Genomic DNA, 20,486 nt, shown 5'->3' with positions numbered 1-20,486 from the left:
TACAAAACTTTGGTGTATTAGATAGTCATTTTGTAGTTGCAGACCCCATTCTTTTACCTCAATCCATTACGTCCCTGATGTGTGCCAGAGTTTGGCTTCATCTAATGGGGGAGGGCGGCTATTGGCCCCCCGTGCCCATGGCTTCCCTACGGTCAGCCTCTCCACTTATCTGTGAGCTAATTTATGGGCAGAGTTTAAATAGTAAATGGCACTAATTGCACGCTGTTCAAGTTGATCAACGCTGTAAAAAAACAGCTTCTGCTATTATCCAGTGACGCAGTAAGCTGCTCTCAATTAGCCTGAGCCATGCATCGCTACTCCCCAAGACTCAATTCAGGGGTTATTGACTCTATTAAAAATAAATGAAAATGATACAGACTTGTCAAAGTGCCCTAGTTCAATGAAAAGAGCCTAATACTGGATGCTCACAGCAGAGTGAGTGGCTGATTAATAAGGAAGCAGAGGCTGGCACCAGGCCTGATCAATTCACTCGAGGTTATTTTCTATCTGCGCTTTATTTGTGGATTCACGTCAATATTCAGGTCTGAGTGAAAATGAAAACCTGGAGCCCTCTGTTTTAAATAGCAAATATTCCCTACCCTCCATCAATTATCATCGCCAGGGGTCTGAATTAAAATGTTAATTTCATTTAGACCTCTAGTGCCATTACAGATGTGAGAGTCAGGAGTCAACACAGGATTAGCCTGGCTTGTGAATTGTGTGAAACCAAGAATAGCAGTACTAACCACTGCCCTAGCCAACCAACTGCCTCCAGGCAAACAATATGCTGCATATTAGTGGATGCGTCCAGCTTGAACTACCTGTGCCATCTAATGTATCTAGTCTAATTTCCTCATGGAAGACACACATTTCAATGACATCATGTCTATGGATGATTACTGTGTGGTTACATTTCAATACAGGGCAATGCTGTTGGTTCCAGAATGTGAATGGAAGTAGTGTAACGAGATCACGTATCACGTTCTACGGGATGAAGCATTTGTTTCCCTTTTCCTATGGCTGGTATAACGAGTGGCTGCTTTCCAAAGAGGCCGAAAGAAAACAATTACCAGTAACGAGTGGAAAATGTAGATAATTGTTCATGTGACACCCACAATGGAGAGAGTGATGAGGGCTGTAACCACCAGCAGGTGCCACTTCAGATTCTATACAAATATCTGTGCTGTCACTCAACAATATTTCAGAGCAGAAAGCCAAAGTCAACCAGTCCTAATATAACAGTGAATTACACTGAGCTGCAACTACTGAAAGGAATGAATTGTGGGTTTGGGAACAGCAAGAAGTAAGTACAGATAGAAGCACAAAAATAAGTAAATTAAAATCTTTCAAAACTATTTAAAAGTTGTCACCAAAACGATGTACTACATGAAGCTTAATGCAGTTTAAGTTTAAAACTCATGTGCAACCAATTTAGTCTGAAAAAATAAAAAATAAATCTATATTAAAAGCAAAAAGCTTAGCTAAAGATGTAGAGTTAAATTACTGTTTGGAGTTATTTTTTATAATTGAAACTTTCCCTCTGGGATCCTCAGTGAAGACTGGCGACTTCACACAGCCAGGACTGGACCCTGCGCTCCCTTGACTGCATGCACACCACGCCGCCGTGCTTTTACCAGCTGAGCCACTCAGGGAACACCATTTTAATGTTTGCAAACGTTATACTTTTTGCACATTTTGAAACAGGGCGGATTGTGGGCTTTCTGTCTCCAGGGACCCTCACAAAAAATATTACTGACAACAGACAGACATTATCCAGACAATCCCATGCATACATACACACGTGCACCTCCCTCCACCCCCCATGGAAGACAAAATACATGCGTACATTCAAACATACATATGCAACATGCATTTCTTTGCAACATGTTTGAGTTCACAAGGGATGACACTGCTTATAAAACATGTCCTCTATTACAAATTCAACCTACCTGCTTGTTCTACAGGAACAGTTTCTATTACTGGCTGTAAATATCTGATAGGCCCAAGTTTCCACATTAACCTACTTAACACGTTAACTTTATTCCTGTCACAATATTCCAACAGATGCAACAGCCACCATGAGCGGGGGTGTCTTCATCTCCTTCCTCTTTATTTAAAGATCCCACTGGCCACCAGCTATATAGGAGACCACTGTTTCCAGGCAAAATATACCCCCCTTTCTTGTACTACCACATTTAACAACGCAATGGATTTTACAGGCTAACACTTTACATGAAGTGTCTCTAATGATTGTCTATTAACATAGTAGTTACTTAGTAAATACATGTGTGCTTACACATAACTACATTGTTATTATGCATAGTTACAAAGTACTTAATGTGTAAATCTTTTTGCACATATGACCAATTTACCTATCTGTCAATCAAATTACTTGATGACCCAAAACCTTATCGGGAGCGCTGGCTCTGGTCATGATATAAAAACATAGCTGCTGGTTTGTACTCTTTCTACATTTACCAACCCAAAATAGGTTAATAAACAAAGCCAGTCAGAAACCTTCATCATTGCTAGGGAGGAAATAATCCCCTTAATAACCAAGGTTTATGTTATATTTGATATATTTTAAAAGCATATGTACTGAATGAACCTAATCCATCACTTATGATGTGGTTTGCACTCGTAATTGGTTTATATTATATGACTTGTTTATTTATGTATTTAGTCTTGAAGAGGTTTTTTTTTGTTTTTGCTTTTTTGCTGTTGAGTCCCTTTACTGGACAATCCCAAAGCTTTTATTTTATAGTTTTACTGTGCTCCATAAATCTTTGCAATGTATAACTAAGGACATGTATTTATTTATTCTAATCTAATATAACCATTCGATATACGATTATATCACATATTTAAAATACACACTGTGTTAAAAAGATAGCACCAATACATATCGGTATCTTTGCACCAATAATTCAATTCCCTAGACAAACGTTTTGTCAGATACCTTTATCAGTGTTGCTTTGTCTGTGTATGTGTGTGTGTGTGTGAAATCTGTTTTATAAGGTTAGAGTTGTGCTTCTGCTAACACTTACCTTCAAGAAAACGTGCAAAACAAATTGCGCTTGGAGTGGGTTTTGTGTCAGTAGGAACTGCAAAATAATCAAGGAGCACCAGAGAAGTTAGAATGAAAGAATACATTCAACAGCTGCACGCAGAAGGAAATGATCCAAGGCTTAATGAATTAAGACACATATTTCCACTTTTTAAATGCAACCATCAATTAAAGAGAATGAGAAACTTCCCAGTTGTCAGCTGTTTGGATTTGTTCAAGTTGCTTTCTAAAAAGCTGTGGCAGGGAGGAGGTATCCTGCACACAGAAAGGGGTCTCCCGTACAATAATGCATTTGTTTTAATTTTGTTATTTTTTTTTGTCTTGATTTGGCAACTATAAAGTTAATACCCTGCAAGGTTGGTCAAATAGCTTTCCAAACTCATTTCCACGGAGACAGCCAGGTGAAGGCAATTATCAATCCTCAGCTGCCTCTGTATAAAAGAGAAAGGTTCAGAGCTAAAGTAAGCTTGTTGAGCTAAAGTAAACATGAAAGAGAATTCAGAGAAACCTTTATCATGACTCATCATTAAGGATGTGTTACTTGGGTGAAATTAAATATCTCAATTTATTGCTAAAAGTTAGAACAATTTCTTGGAATACCACCCAGACTCTTTAATTTCAAATGAAATGTCAGCCTTTGTTACTCTGCCTTGTTTAAACACACCTTTTGCTCTTTTTCTTTGAGTAACTCTTACACAGTGAATGTGAATTTAGACAGAAAAATAGCTTGATAGCTAGATGTTATTTTACAATGTATTAGGAATCGTTTTATTTACCCTGAACATCCACACAAAGTATCACACAAAATGTGTTTTTATAAATATAAAAAGCAAAGCATAAAGCCTGCAAAATAACAGACTATAAAAAAAAAAAAAAATACGTTGAAGGGATGATTTCAAAGGCGTCTATAATATTACTGAAATGGAAGGTAGTTCCTTTATAACAATCATCAATTGTTTTGTTTTTTTAAATTACATTTTTAATATCAATTGCCAGAACAAATTCACAATAAAGTCAGTGTTGTGTGAAGAGAGTGACGTCATGGCTAACCTGAGGACAGGCAGGTTGTCACTAATATTTTGTACCATCTCAGATAATGCATCTCTCAGCCTGTGGAAAAGGCCAGAGTGGGGAGGGGCTGAGAATCCAAACGAACAGAACAGCACCCACACTGTGAGCTTTCCCTGTACTGCGGGGTGCTCTGGGGTACCTACCCAGCTAGCTCCAACACATACAAGAAGCATTGTGGCAAGAAAGTGCAGTCTTCAATTAATCTAATACAAGAGGCATTGGGGCAAACAGCCTGACTGCTTCAGAGCCAGTCAGTTAAAGCACTCACTAATCCCCTGAACTCTTCCAGGGCTAATTACAATGTAGTGAGCAAGCATGTGTTCTGGAGGACTTGTCTTTCAATCTATTCCAAATTGGTAATATTTCTAAACAGGTGACACTTTAATATATGAGGTTTTTTCCAAGATTATAGGTTTGTAAACACCAGCACGTTAGATATCAAGGAACAGTCTGCTAACATTTGTTTTGTGTGGACTGTTTTAATGATCTAGTCAGCGATGGATTTAAATGCTGACGGCATTTACCTCTATATTAAAGGCATTAGATTTTTTTTTGTCTTTGGTAATTTATTGACACTGCTGTTAATCATTAAATGTAATGAAATCGAATACTAAATAGAAAGATGTCCACAACGGAGCAGGGGCATGAGTTCTAGGATCGGCCAGGTTTACTAGGTTTGGGGTCGGGTTTAGGGGTGGGGGTTAGGGGTGGGGGTTAATGGGTTGGGGTTGGAGTTGGGGTTAGGTTTAGGGTTAGGGTTCTATCGTGCAAAAAAATGACACATTAAGTACATTGTAACTATGCATAATAACATTGTAATGATGTGTAAGTACACATGCATTTACTAAGTAACTACAATGTAAATACTCAGTAAAGACACTTCATGTAAAGTCTTACCGGTTTTGTATTCCCCTGTGTTTGCCCTCATTGGATGTCAATAAAGAAATAAAGAAATAAATCAACCACATGCTTGTCAGCTGGTTTTCGTCAGGTTTCCTGTTATAGGAACTGCACAGAATTGTAATTGGAACCACAGCCGTTTGTCACTGAATAGCACCTCAAACACCTTGCCTTCTTTATTGGGAGTGCTTTCCTTAGGCCCTGGTGACTGTGAGATTTTTATTTTCAGATTTCTTTTTATAGAGTGTTCCACACAACACTGAGCAGATTGACTCCAGGTACTTTGAACAACAATAAAGCAAAGAACAGGGGAATGACTTAAAACTGCATATTTACACAGTTTTGAAAAGCCTAGGTGTTTTATAGTTATAGTAACAAGCTGGGAGCAGAATAAAAAGCATGGTTCTTCAAACCCCAATTCTCAATCCTTCGACTGACTTCACATACTGTTATTTTTATATTTGGAAAATTCAAAAGACTCAGTCCTCCTTGTTTGCAATTATTGTTAATGTATCTTAAATCACATTCAGGAACAGCTGTACACCTCCCCACCTTCTTAATTGCCTCCTGTAAAAATAACAGTTACTAATAGACAGAGAGAACAATCATAACTCTAGTTTGTGGGCTAGTCAGTAGGGCCATTAGAAGATGTAATTGTGGTTTGAGTGGTCAACTGTTAATTTAATGAGCTGCTGCTTTGCCAAGGCAGTGGCCTTGAGTGGAGAAGGTTTGAGTTTGTTTGTGATGATCACAGCCAACCTGCAAACAAAATTGCTCCATAATAAATAAATACATGTGCTCGAGCAACGCTTTTTAAAAACTCAACCTGCAGAGTTTTATTAGTGATGCTTTTGATGGCTGGAGTTTCATGCGATACAGCTATTACACAATGTGGTGCGTGCCTTCTTTCATTCTAACAATGCTGGCAAGGCGTGATAATGAGCAGAGCTAATAAAATATAATTGCCTGCTACCAGGAAACACAAAATACACGGCTAATGTTTTGGTTGTATGATAATCAACATTTCACAGCTGGTAAAAATCATAAACGGAAAGGAGGAACTCCCAAAACAACGAAAAGCAAACTGATCTGTGTATTATATGCAGATGCATGTGTTTAAGCAAACTGATCTGTGTATTATATGCAGATGCATGTGTTTATGCAAACTGATCTGTGTATTATATGCAGATGCATGTGTTTATGCAAACTGATCTGTGTATTATATGCAGATGCATGTGTTTATGCAAACTGATCTGTGTATTATATACAGATGCATGTGTTTATGCAAACTGATCTGTGTATTATATGCAGATGCATGTGTTTATGCAAACTGATCTGTGTATTATATGCAGATGCATGTGTTTATGCAAACTGATCTGTGTATTATATGCAGATGCATGTGTTTATGCAAACTGATCTGTGTATTATATGCAGATGCATGTGTTTATGCATGTTGTATTTTAATGCTTTAGGTGGCTAATACAGGTTTTACAAGCTGAAAGTGCTGTGGACGATTGCTGGAGTTATTCAGGAGTGTGACACTTCAGCCCATCCAAAGCCCTGCTCCATGTGTAACACAAACCAGACCTCCTCAATTCTCAGGGTTACTTGCAAAGGGCAGCCAGCCTGAACACAGTGGAAAACCTGCATTGTACAGTGAGCTTTACTGAGCGTCTGAGGCTGCTGTGAGATCTGAGTCCTTTAGAAAAGACCTTGAACCAAGCAAACCACAGCAATGTACAAAGTATCTATTGGTATTCCAGCATGTACACTCTGCTTCAACGACTATACTTCCACTCTAGTTTAATTAGATCAGATGGTAACACTTCAGATTTATAGCATTTCCTATTGAATACTAAACAGATCATATAAATAATGCACTCACTGCAAATGATCATGTATTGTTCAGATATATTTGCTTTATTGGTATTTAATGAAATTGTTATTTGGTAGACGAATGAATGAATGAATGAATGAATGAATGAATGAATGAGGCCATTTCTGAAAAGTTGTCAGTCTGTTGAGTCTGGCAACTCCACTGTAAAATGTGGGCAGCTGAGACATGTAGGCAAACTGAAAAGCTGACAGTATACACAGTCCCCTCCTGCAGCTGCCTGTTTGGTGCTCTATTACAATGCAGGCATGTTTTCATATTGCAGTGCTCTGGGTTCGGCCACACCCACGTGTGTTTTCTGCACTGATCCTGTTCTGCAATGCACTGAACAAATACATGTCCTGAAGGGGTTTGCTTGTCATTGAAACAATTCTAAATACTAAAGTCTATACAGAATGTATATCTTTTTTATATCTGAATGTATCTTTACTTTTCTGCCAAGTCTACCACTGGCACAGTGAAAACAGCACGTTAAGTTTAGACATCAAGCAATTTGTTGTTTCTAAAATCTATGACAAAACATCGCACAGCAGCTTCCTCTCCAATATAATTATGTATAGGTATAAATAACAAATAAATCGGTCTTAAGTATTACACTCATGTTCTAAACTATGTTCCTAACTGTACAAGTAAACCGTCGCAATGCATTTACTGATTTCTTTATTTTTAGCTGCAGGGGGGTTTGAGGAAACCGTCCTGTTAAAAATCATTTCGAAGGCAGAACAGAATTTGATTTTGCTTAATGAACACCACCTGTAACCCAAATCAAAATTGTTCATATTGGTTTCATCCCTTAAGTAAACTTTCCAAAATGTTTCCCTGCACCGTAGCTACAAGTGTCATTTAATTCTGGGAGACGTATTTGTTGCAGAGACACTTCCCAAAAACAGGCAGCTGTTAATTTTCTCTGTTAATCTCTCAGAGACCTGTCACTGGGATGTGCTTGTGTCTACTGCATGCATGGACAGTTCCTGGTAACTAAACGTTCATTTACTGTTCTTTTACCCTTCGTCCTAGCAACAGCAAGAGTGAAACATGATATCATCAGCATAAAATGTCTTCATTAATGAAAGAAATTGCTCTGAATTCCGGCACCACTAGGAGATATTTTCCGCTATTATTAAGGAATCAGACGTGTCATTATTAACACAGGTGTGTTTTTCCAATGACTAAATTATTTTCTTTATTAATGGGCACTGTCACGTGTATTTCTTGACGATTGGACATTCAGCTAATTTTTTTTCTTCTTTTTTTATTTTTCTCTAGTCCCGCTTCTCACGTTATTTAATTAGCACGCTACCACTGCATTCCGTTTAGATTTCTGGAGCAACTGTTCCCCATTACCGGGTCTATTAAAAGCTGCATGTTTTCTATGAAAAGAAAGATGACGTCGAGGCCCAGTGTTTGTAGAGTTTACTGGAAGGAAATGTTAGTATGAACTTAGCTAGACTGGATGCATAAGGGTGCACTGTAAAAAAAGACATGACATAGGCGCTGTGTGTTGTTAATAACTGTTTACCATTCATTGGAGCAGATATCTCCATGTATCTATCTGCAGATCTAAACATTGATGGATCTGAGTATCACTGCTCTTTAGCTCTATATTGACCCAGTGCTTTTACCCCAGGGCATAGTTATGACCAGCATTACAATTACACAAGATCTGTGAAACATAGCAGGTCTAGACTGTTTGGATATTAAGATCCGCTACTGTTTAAATCATTTCTCTTTGTCCTACACAAAGAATGAAAAGAGGAACTCTTTAGAAAATGAGTAGACGTCAAGCCCATACAAATCCATATTTAGTTTGGTTAGATTTTTGCGTCTGCTAAAGAAGAAGCAGCAGCTGTGTAGCAGCTCACATTAATCTCAGGCGTCCTTGGAACACGTGGGTCAGTTTGTTTGGTATTCCAGGTCACCTGTTTTTACTGTGCATGCCAGGCATCTACAGGTAAGCAAACCGTTTACTGTGCTGTGGGGGGTTGCTAAGGGGTATAGTGATCTACAACACCCGTTTACTGTGCTGTGGGGGGTTGCTAAGGGGTATAGTGATCTACAACACCCGTTTACTGTGCTGTGGGGGGTTGCTAAGGGGTATAGTGATCTACAACACCCGTTTATTGTGCGGTGGGGGGTTGCTAAGGGGTATAGTGATCTACAACACCCGTTTACTGTGCTGTGGGGGATTGCTAAGGGGTATAGTGATCTACAACACCCGTTTCCAGCTGTAGAAGCGATGACACGAGAGGTTAGGCAGTCTTTCACCACTGGAAACTTTGCATGGAAGAAGACAGCGTTCAGTGATGCAGTGCAGCACCAAGGGCCTCAGGATGGAGTGATGAAGGAACTGGAATGATTAGTGATCTGGCTCCTCATCCCCAATAGGGTGAACTCATGGCAACTGAACGGCTCCTATTTCCTGTGCCTTGGGAACCCTTGTTTAAAACACTATTAAGGATAATTAATACAGTCTTCATATCAAATACTACAACGACTATGATTATTACAACTACTTGAACTAATACTGCTACTACTACTACTGCTACTAATAATAATAATAATAATAATAATAATAATAATAATAATAATAATAATAATAATAATAATAATAATAATAATAATAATCACTTTTCTGGACTGAGGAACAAGGTCTATAACCACAAAATTGGAAGTTATTATTCCGTCTTTATTATGATTGTCAGTTGCACTAGGAAAAAAATATTAAAGGGCTTGTCAGCATCTGTTTTGTGAAAAGAAATGGCTGTCCTCCACTAATGGATTTCCAGGCTAACACAACACTGTGAACGCATTCTGATGGGACACACTGCAGAAGAGAAGAACATGGAGGAGCTCTGCAGCAAAAGATTGAGGGTTCAGGAGAATGACCCTACACATGTGTTTCTCAACACGTGCCAGGATATCCTGTCACCTGCCTGCCCCCCCAAGGCTCCCCCCCCAATTTGTTCCCCCCTCTGTGGATTGTCATTTGACTGTGATCTCTAGGTGACCAATATTCTATTCTTTATTCCTCCGTAATTAGCTGTGCTATTGAAAAGCACATATCATGCACTGTGCATCCCATTCCTGCTGTAGGTAATGCCAGGTACTGTATACACCTTTAAGACATAAGAACATAAGAACATAAGAAAGTTTACAAACGAGAGGAGGCCATTCGGCCCATCTTGCTCGTTTGGTTGTTAGTAGCTTATTGATCCCAGAATCTCATCGAGCAGCTTCTTGAAGGATCCCAGGGTGTCAGCTTCAACAACATTACTGGGGAGTTGATTCCAGACCTTCACAATTCTCTGTGTAAAAAAAGTGCCTCCTATTTTCTGTTCTGAATGCCCCTTTGCCTAATCTCCATTTGTGACCCCTGGTCCTTGTTTCTTTTTTCAGGTCAAAAAAGTCCCATGGGTCGACATTGTCAATACCTTTTAGAATTTTGAATGCTTGAATCAGGTCGTCGCGTAGTCTTCTTTGTTCAAGACTGAACAGATTCAATTCTTTTAACCTGTCTGCATATGACATGCCTTTTAAACCCGGAATAATTCTGGTCGCTCTTCTTTGCACTCTTTCTAGAGCAGCAATATCTTTTTTATAGCGAGGTGACCAGAACTGCACACAATATTCAAGCTGAGGTCTTACTAGTGCATTGTACAGTTTTAACATTACTTCCCTTGATTTAAATCCAACACTTTTCACAATATATCCGAGCATCTTGTTAGCCTTTTTTATAGCTTCCCCACATTGTCTAGATGAAGACATTTCTGAGTCAACAAAAACTCCTAGGTCTTTTTCATAGATTCCTTCACCAATTTCAGTATCTCCCATATGATATTTATAATGTACATTTTTATTTCCTGCGTGCAGTACCTTACACATTTCTCTATTAAATGTAATTTGCCATGTGTCTGCCCAGTTTTGAATCTTGTCTAGATCATTTTGAATGACCTTTGCTGCTGCAGCAGTGTTTGCCACTCCTATTTTTGTGTGGTCTGCAAATTTAACAAGTTTGCTTACTATACCAGAATCTAAATCATTAATGTAGATTAGGAATAGCAGAGGACCTGATATTGATCCCTGTGGTACACCACTGGTTACCACTCTCCATTCTGTGGTTTTTCCTCTAATCAGTACTTTCTGTTTTCTACATGTTAACCACTCCCTAATCCATGTACATGTGTTTCCTTGAATCCCAACTGCGTTCAGTTTGAGAATTAATCTTTTGTGCGGGACTTTGTCAAAAGCTTTCTGGAAATCTAAATAAACCATGTCATATGCTTTGCAATTATCCATTATCGATGTTGCATCCTCAAAAAAATCAAGCAAGTTAGTTAGGCACGATCTCCCTTTCCTAAAACCATGTTGACTATCTCCCAGTACCCTGTTACCATATAGGTAATTTTCCATTTTGGATCTTATTATAGTTTCCATAAGTTTGCATATAATAGAAGTCAGGCTTACTGGTCTGTAGTTACCTGGTTCATGTTTTGTTTCCCTTTTTGTGGATCGGTATTACGTTTGCAATTTTCCAGTCTGTCGGTACCACCCCTATGTCAAGAGACTGCTGCATGATCTTGGTTATACACTGCTGTGTATGACACGCTGCTGTGTATGACACGGGTGACCACCCACACCCCCCCCCCCCCTCCACGCTGTAAGAATTTTAAAAATCTGAATAAGTGTGATTATTGGGATCAGTCACATTACTTATATATGTTGGAGGACCTCCTCTCTCCAAGTCCCGTTCCTCGTCACCTTTTACAAAAGATGTACTACAGGTCTCTTTCGTCCTGGAGTCTAACCTAACATCTGGGAGAGCTCCTATCTGATATTTTTGGACTTTCAGTTGTGGTCCTTGTTCGTTTCTCTCCCTTTTGAACTTACTGTTTAAAGTCGCCCGTGTAACTGCAGGCACTGCACCTTCAACTACTAAAGAAAGGTAGGTCTGAATTACAAAGGCATGTGCTCAGATTGCTTTTCTTTCTGAGTTTTTCTTCAATTTATTATTATTATTATTATTATTATTATTATTATTATTATTATTATTATTATTATTATTATTATTATTATTATTATTGTCTGTTTTTTTTTTCTACAGCAAACAAGCAGTATATTCCAAAATAAAAAGTACTAAGTATCTTTAAATAATTGTTAAATAGCTGATATAATAAAAATAGAAATTCAAGGAATCTGAATTGCTGTTATTTGATTACAGTTTCACTACCCTTAGTGTCACAGCTGTCGCATATTTAAAACCTAGTGAACAATAAACAAGCCATGCTGGTAGACTTCCAATCGATTTATACGCAGTCTGCTGCTCTTTTTACTGTATTTTTAAGTGTAGATTGTGTTGCAATGATTGTGTCTCGCTAGACAATATAGTTTGCTTCTCAGCTGAACTGCAAATGTCCGTCTGCAACAATGCTGTTCTAAAACAATTCAAAAGCCAATCAGATAGGAATTCAAAATACAATTCAAAGATATTATTTTTTGGCTGTTTATTTGGACTGTTAAAAAAAAGTCATGGGAATATGAAGATACTGTGCATTTGAAATATTGTTTAGATTTTTCATGGCAACTAATAGCACTATTAAAAACATAACAAAATTGAAAAGTGCTGCTCACTAAAACTAGACTTAAAAAACATCTGTGTTTAATATTTTCATTCTGACAGAAAGGCATTTAAATGTAAATAATAAATACAGTAAGGGTAATACTGAAAGCTTTATTTTTTATTTTTTTTATGATGTATTAGAAGTCCGACAAGATTGTAACCAAACTGGCAATTAATAATCATAATATAATAATAATAATCATAATTGAGATCCAGACAATTGTACGTTGTATGAAACATTACACATCGCTGGCAGTATGTGCGATGTGATGTATGTTTGCTTTGACAAGGGAGACTTAAATCTTCATCTCAGTCTAAACCTTTTTAACACTGAAAATCATCTCACTAAGTTCTGCTGCTGCCTCCTGGGTACAACACAGTGCCGATGTATTTTTAAAAGCAATGGTGATTGCATTGCTAATTGTGTTATCCATTTGTACTGCACTGGGACATTAACTGACTGGGGGATTGCTCCTGAAGCAAAATGTTAATTGAGAGCAATTCCTCAGTTCATTACTGGCTCCTGATAACAATTCTGGTTTAAAAAGCAATTTGAGAAAATACTTAATGTAGTTCTAAACCTAACCCTAACCCTAAACCAAGCCCTAGCGCTAACACTAGTATGCAGCCTCCTTTGCTAAGCCCTATTCACTAACCAATCTTATAGATAATCCTCCTTTCTACACGTTTTGACAATCATTCTTCTCCACTTCTTTCTTCAGTTGGAGGTCACACCTCCAACTGCTCTCTCTCCACTGCTTTCATCTATTCCCTCTATCAGAGCCATGCTGCCGTCTTTGGAATGCAGTTTAAAATAAGTTTATTCTTTGGCTTGGCTGGTGGTAACTTCCATCAGTAACACTTTCATTATTGTACTTGGTACGCTAGCAATAAGCCGTCAGTTAGCTGCTCAAACAGCAGCGGTATATCACTGAAATATTACTTTATTTGAGGGTAATCATATTTTCATAAGGGTGGGAGAGGAGGAAGCAGAACATGTTTCATTCAAACTAAATCCAGATCATACAGTGGCATATCAGTTTTCACATTATAAAGTGGTCAGTTTATCAGTTTATTTTGGAGGGGATTCCAGGCACACTGGGTATTTTCACAGACGAAGCCTGTTTTCCAAGAGTCAGAAGCAAACAGATATCCTGCCATCTCATCGCAGAAATCAAGTATGTAAAGACCAACATTGTCTAAAAAACAATGTGCTCTTTACAACAGAGTCAGTCCCCTGCGTAGAAGCCAGCTTTGATATCCATATCTTACCATGCAAATATCCTGACCACTTAGTTTGTTTTCTAAATTCTGCTGGGCTTGCTTTACAGATGGTTATTAACTTGTAATGGTAACTTCACTTGTCCAGTGGCAAGAGCGAAACTTGAAAGGTAACTTTCTGACTGCTAATGTCTGGAAAGACACATGGCTTTGAGTCTACAATGCAAAGTCCATATTCTGGCTTTGTGTCTGTGGTGGTGCTGGAAGGCTTTCACACCATACTGTAACAGACAGAACAGTGTTACTCTGCCACCAGCTGCTGAGTTGCATGCACCAATCCTTGATTACAAGAAACAGATCGGGTAACTTTTCCAGTTCCCAAACAGTAGCAAGATCACTTACAAATGTAAAGGCAATATAACGGTTGTTTAGTGTGGGTGTGAATTTTGACTATGGGGTCCAGACTAGTGTGGCTGTACTGTGTTGCTCCTGTGTGCGGGCTGCACTGTGCTGTCCCTGTGTGTGGCTGTACTGTGTTGCTCCTGTGTGTGGGCTGCACTGTGCTGTCCCTGTGTGCGGCTGCACTGTGCTGTCCCTGTGTGTGGCTGTGCTGTGTGTGTCCTGTGCTGTCCCTGTGTGTGGCTGTGCTGTGTGTGGGGTGTGTGGCTGTGCTGTGCTGTCCCTGTGTGTGGCTGCACTGTGCTGTCCCTGTGTGTGGCTGTGCTGTGCTGTCCCTGTGTGCGGGCTGCACTGTGCTGTCCCTGTGTGTGGCTGTACTGTGTTGCTCCTGTGTGCTGGCTGCACTGTGCTGTCCCTGTGTGTGGCTGTACTGTGTTGCTCCTGTGTGCGGGCTGCACTGTGCTGTCCCTGTGTGTGGCTGTACTGTGTTGCTCCTGTGTGCTGGCTGCACTGTGCTGTCTCTGTGTGTGGCTGTACTGTGTTGCTCCTGTGTGTGGGGTGCTGTCCCTGTGTGTGGCTGTGCTGTCCCTGTGTGTGGCTGCACTGTGTTGTCCCTGTGTGTGGCTGTGCACTGTGCTGTCCCTGTGTGTGGGGGCTGTGCTGTGCTGTCCCTGTGTGTGGCTGCACTGTGTTGTCCCTGTGTGTGGCTGCACTGTGCTGTCCCTGTGTGTGGGGGCTGTGCTGTGCTGTCCCTGTGTGTGGCTGCACTGTGCACCCTGTGTGTGGCTGCACTGTGCTGTCCCTGTGTGTGGGCTGTGCTGTGCTGTGTGTGGGTTGCACTGTCCCTGTGTGTGGGTTGTGCTGTGCTGTCCCTGTGTGTGGGTTGTGCTGTGCTGTCCCTGTGTGTGGGTTGTGCTGTGTTGTCCCTGTGTGTGGCTGCACTGTGTTGTCCCTGTGTGTGGGTTGTGCTGTGCTGTCCCTGTGTGTGGGTTGTGCTGTGTTGTCCCTGTGTGTGGCTGCACTGTGTTGTCCCTGTGTGTGGGGGCTGTGCTGTGCTGTCCCTGTGTGTGGCTGCACTGTGCTGTCCCTGTGTGTGGGTTGTGCTGTGTTGTCCCTGTGTGTGGGTTGTGCTGTGTACATGGAGATAGTATATGCTGTGTTTCAGATGCTGGGTTGCAGATGGGTCCTTGTGCACTGTCTGCTAGCAGCTACACTTCTTCACTGGATCTCAGGCAGGTCACAGCTGGTGGAGGGGGCACCGGAGGTAAGAGATGTGAAATAAATACAGTACATGCACCCTAAACATGCCTGAAATGTTCTTAAAGATAACGACACAGTGTACGTACTTTTTAAGCCCATGTTTTTTTAAATGAAAGCACAATTAATAAATAAAAACTCCTCCAAAGTACTCCTTGGTCATTTCATGGGCGCTTTACAGTATATCCAATAATCCATGTATAGTTTGTGCACTTTTCCAGCCTTGTTTGTGTAATACATCAAGTACTTTAAACACAAATGCAACAAATCGCTTCAGCTTGCATGCTGCTCAAAGCAAGCAGAGACTCGTCAATAAACAATCAGAGCCTTCATTGATATGCTCTTCTTGAAATAACATTTTCTTTACTTAAGAATGGTGACAAAGCTTCTGAAAAGAGGAGGTGACAAGCCAAGACCTTCCCAGTCAGGCTGGCTCACATCCAGCTCCAAATTGCCCTGATCGCTCCTCTTTGACTTTTGTCTTTATTTCAGTGTTATTTTTGGCAACGTTTTCTCAGCTATTGAACTGGTAGGAACACTTCACTTGATAATGCAATTACCAGGAATAAGTCTGTGATTACATGCTGTAATCAGGTGTTAGACTGTGGTCAAAACAAATAGTGTCATTTTCCAGAGGAGGAATAAAAACACTGCATAATTAGTAAAAAAGTGGTATCATACCTCCAGCTTGGTGAAAGGATCTGACAGCAGTGTCAAGCTTTAGTTTTAGGATGACGTTATAGACATGTGTTTTTAAAGGTCTGGCCAGTTATCAACATGGCATAACATTTTATTACAAAATCACTGTATTGGCAGCTAGAGTAAAGCTGCAAGCTCAAGTCTTAAAAAATTAAAAGTTATGGCATTCTATTTTATTGTAGAGAACTCAAAGAGCAAGATTCTCTAGCACTTTTTTTTTTCAGAAAGGTGCAATGTACCCAGTAAGGTTACTGCATATAAACCAGAAATAAACAACTTGGACCAGATTATAAATAAACTTAATCTTGTTTATTTGGTAATAATAATAATAATAATAATAATAATAATAATAATAATAATAATAATAATAATAATAATAAAAATGTAATAAATAACTAATATTATTAAGTAGTAAAACATAATTTAATAATTACAAATGTTACTAATGTAGCCTGGACGATATTAAGAAGTGTTCAAATTTTATTAAAAGACAATTATTCTGAAGTTAACATAACTTCATATATTATATATTATATAATGGGTTCTCGTATATAACTGCGTCACAATACTGTCACAAATAGTTTTTCTTATATGATTATATGGTAAGACCCCCTGTCTGCCCCCCCTCTCAGTACATCCCACGCTCGGTATGCTCACAGTCCTGTCATCTCTTTCAGTTTCTGGATTCCTCGATGGTCCGGGACGTGAGCTCCAGCTCTGTGTCCGGCGAGGAGAAGGTGGCGCGCGACCTGACTGCCAAGCTGCTTCTGCTGGACAAGCTTGTGAGCCTGGAGAACGATGTCATGGAGACCAAGCAGAAGAGGAGCTTCCCTGGCTTCGGCACGCCTCTGGACAGGCTGTCCCTGAGCACCATGGAACTGAAGGGCAAACAAAGGTGAGCAACTGCAGCCTCTCGATCCTCTTCAAAGAGATCCCCAACTCTCTTGAAATCCTTTATTCATCCAATAGGAAACATTGTTAGTATTACTACTATAGCATTGACAAACAATTAGTATTGTGTGTCTATTGCAGGAATATTCTATCCTGTTGTTTCTAACCTGCGATCAATTAATGATGCTGGCATTAAGTGTCCCGGGAAGGCATATTGAGCCTGTACTGAACTGAACAGACTCACTATAGCAGTTATCCCGCCTGCTGCTGATTGCCTAACTGAAGTAGCAGAAGATCCTGATTGCTCTGGAGGAGGTTTCGAATGGGCTTGCTGGTGGGAACATGGTAGCGCTTTGCAAAAAAGACAGATTGTTTTAAAAACCAGGACTGTGTGCAGGGCAAGTACAATCCTTGTGCAGTCTGATCAGGTATGCCATGCTGTTTCCCACTGGGGCTGTGGAACTCATCCCAGTGGCTCTAGAACTGCATTTACAATGCTTTAAGATGAAACTGACTTTTGTGTTTTCTTTCTCAGTATAGCATTTCACAGTAAGGGGCCAGCACAAACATGCAATAGAACTTCAAATGACCTCAGAGTGCACAGAAATAAAAACAAGGTACCAGAGTGCCAAGCACTAAGCTGGGACCCCGCTACAATTAGGAGTATTATTATTAGAAAATTAAGTTTAGTTCTGTATTTCTAAATTACCCAACTGTTATTTTTGGGTTAAAGATAGCATACAGTATTACATGTGTTCCCTTTTTTAAGAAACAACCATGTTAATTAAATAATACAATTTCTGAAAATAAACTGTCAGTGGCTCGTGGCCAAATGTTACTCAGCAGAATAAATAGTTATCCTATTATTTTAAAGTATTTTTGTAAAATGTCTTGGCTAGAAATCCAAGTGCCCTTGCATTTTTAGCCAAGAGCAGCAGATGGTGTCACTTTGACATGATGTAACTGTGCTCAGGAGTAATGCGATATCACAGTTTGCAGTTAAAAATACTGCAGTGTGTCTGGCCAAGCAGTCCTGCCACTTACACTAAAGGTATTGTGGGAGTACATGTAATTCTCCTCTGTATTTATTGTGAGGAGGCACTGTGTGTGAATAGGTGACTGCTGAGAGTTTAGCCTGCCCTCCTTGGAAATTAGCTTATACAGCTTCAGATCCACTAATTCAGAAATGATGTGTGTGTGTGTGTGTGTGTGTGTGTGTGTGTGTGTGTGTGTGTGTGTGTGTGTGTGTGTGTGTGTGTGTGTGTGTGTGTGTGTGTGTGTGTGTGTGTGTGTGTGTGTGTGTGTGTGTGTGTGTGTGAAATGATATATTGAGAACCTATTCCAAAAAAAGTATCAGTTAAAATGCAAGAAATACATTTAATGATTTAAGACAATTAGATGCAGCTAACAAAACTTTTTTTTTTTTTCAATTATGTAAAACTGTTGTGATTTTTAATTTTTTGAAATCATTTTTATTGCAGGAAAGTAAGCGACCCTCCCAAAAGACGCTTTGGTGTGCCAATAGACCGGCTTGGAACGAACCGCATGGCCAACAGCAGGGGCTAACACTGAGAGGTGAGTACAGTGCAACAGAGACGACAAACCAGCAAGCTCACTGGGGAGGTGGGGTGGGTTGGGGTGGGGAGGTGGGGTCTAGGGCAGCATTATTAAGATCTGCAGCTCTTTAAATTCCTCAACACCACTCATGGCAGTTTAATTATAGATACTTCATTTTACTTTTATTATTGAGTATCATAACATGTAATTCAATGTATTAAAACCTTGTCTATATCCTCATCACAGGTGGGATGTCCCTGAAACAAAGCTGCATGGACGGACTGTCTCGTCTTTTTCTTCAATTATCTACTGACTTGTCTATGTGTATCACTCCTAACCCACTGCAGCTCCAGAAGTGAGGTAGCATGCACCCTGGTCCTTACCGTGCTGCTCTGGTGGCTGTGGCTTAGACAGCAACCAGCTTAGCACTCGGAGGGCAACCACTGATGCCTATTACTGGAGCTGAATCAGCATGCTGTACATATGATTATCACACTGCACTGTGTTATCCAGTCTATCACCACACTCGCATGAACACGTACCAAACCCCCCCTTTGATATTTTTGAATTCTGGCTTGGTATCGGCTAAAATAAAGAATTATACCAACGTCATCATATGGAACATGACACAGACAGCTGGAAACCACAGTAAGCTGCAGGATCCGAGGAAGGGCTCTCTAGGGAAAGGTAATGTCATGGCTTTGCAAGTGTAGTAATGCACACTGACGGGACTGACCCCTGTTCTGCGGGCTCTTCCTGCACAGCTTGCTTGAGCACTGCACTCTTACAGAACCAGAGCAAGCCTTAATGGGTTATTGTTTTATTTTATTTTAATTTTTTTATTTAAAAACTTAAAGCAAGCTTAACTGTTCCAAACGAACAGACTAAAGTTCACCCTCATATTACGCAAAAAATCCAATCTGATTGAAATAATGCTTCCATTGGCAAACAAGCAAGATGTAATAATGATGATTGCCGGGGCTTTTAGATAAAGGGCTTCACAATGTCTTGAATAGCGGCATGGAAAGACATTTTTTCTTTATTGAATTCAATGAGTACCATTAACCCTTTCCTCGACTTTGCAGTGCAGTGCCCAGCATGCGACTGTAAAACACAGTTAAACTATAACTAGTGAGCCCAGCACCTTTTTCCAGCTCTTTTATAAACCAGGTGTTGAAAAACAATACCATACCGATGGTGGCTTTTGTACCAAATGAAGGCATGTGTTTTCTTTAATAACTGTATTAAATGTACAGAGGATCATTTCATTGGGGGGATGGAAAGCACCATGAAATACAGAATTATCCATCAACATAAATAAAGTGCGCAATTGTTGGCAAGTTTTGTGTTTTCTTTTAATATCAAAATTCCCATTTTTCAGCTGTGCTCTGGACAGTAATAGCGCTGCGCAGAACTGCCAAGCACACGTCACTGTCTTTCTGTAAAATGAGATGCAGGACACCACCTCTGAAGTGGCATGTGTTTCTAATGTACTTCCAGACTAGCGTCAAGCAGAGACGTCTTCAGGGGACAATCCCATAAGCAGTCCCCGAAGGGTTAAGGCATCGTGCTGTAATGAGGCATCCAGGACTGCTTGCATACCTTCATTTTATTCATTATGATGCTGTCAGGAAAGTGGATTGGGAGGTGTGATGGTGAGCCATCACGATCATTAGAGATCATTTTCTTATCCTTTGGAATTGGACAATAGTATACACAAAGCTGAATTGAGACTATAACAATAACTTACCTCTAACCACTAAGTAACCTGTTCAAAAGAAAAATATGCAACAGCAAATTTGAAAAAGGTTCGCTTTAGCCTAGTTACTAACATCACACCCACCTCCTTTGATAAATCTGAAATAACAAGTCTGTGTATCAGTAAGCGACTATTGCCACAATCTAAATGAATT

At 39.8% G+C, this 20,486-nt stretch overlaps 1 protein-coding gene across 1 annotated transcript; it reads left to right on the top strand.

Annotated features, from left to right (window-relative positions):
* Positions 1-11,838: 11,838 nt before the first annotated feature.
* On the top strand, positions 11,839-20,422 carry LOC121326815 (osteocrin-like). The gene is made up of 5 exons (XM_041270340.1): positions 11,839-11,874; positions 15,335-15,433; positions 16,803-17,020; positions 18,498-18,591; positions 18,820-20,422. The coding sequence occupies exons 2-4, from the start codon at positions 15,335-15,337 to the stop codon at positions 18,580-18,582; spliced, it is 402 nt and encodes a 133-aa protein (XP_041126274.1). The 5' UTR covers positions 11,839-11,874; the 3' UTR covers positions 18,583-18,591; positions 18,820-20,422.
* The last annotated feature ends 64 nt before the right edge of the window (positions 20,423-20,486 follow it).

Source organism: Polyodon spathula, chromosome 14 (assembly GCF_017654505.1).
Source record: "Polyodon spathula isolate WHYD16114869_AA chromosome 14, ASM1765450v1, whole genome shotgun sequence".
Classification (NCBI taxonomy): Eukaryota; Metazoa; Chordata; class Actinopteri; order Acipenseriformes; family Polyodontidae; genus Polyodon; species Polyodon spathula.
This window is presented reverse-complemented; position numbering and strand designations above follow the sequence as displayed.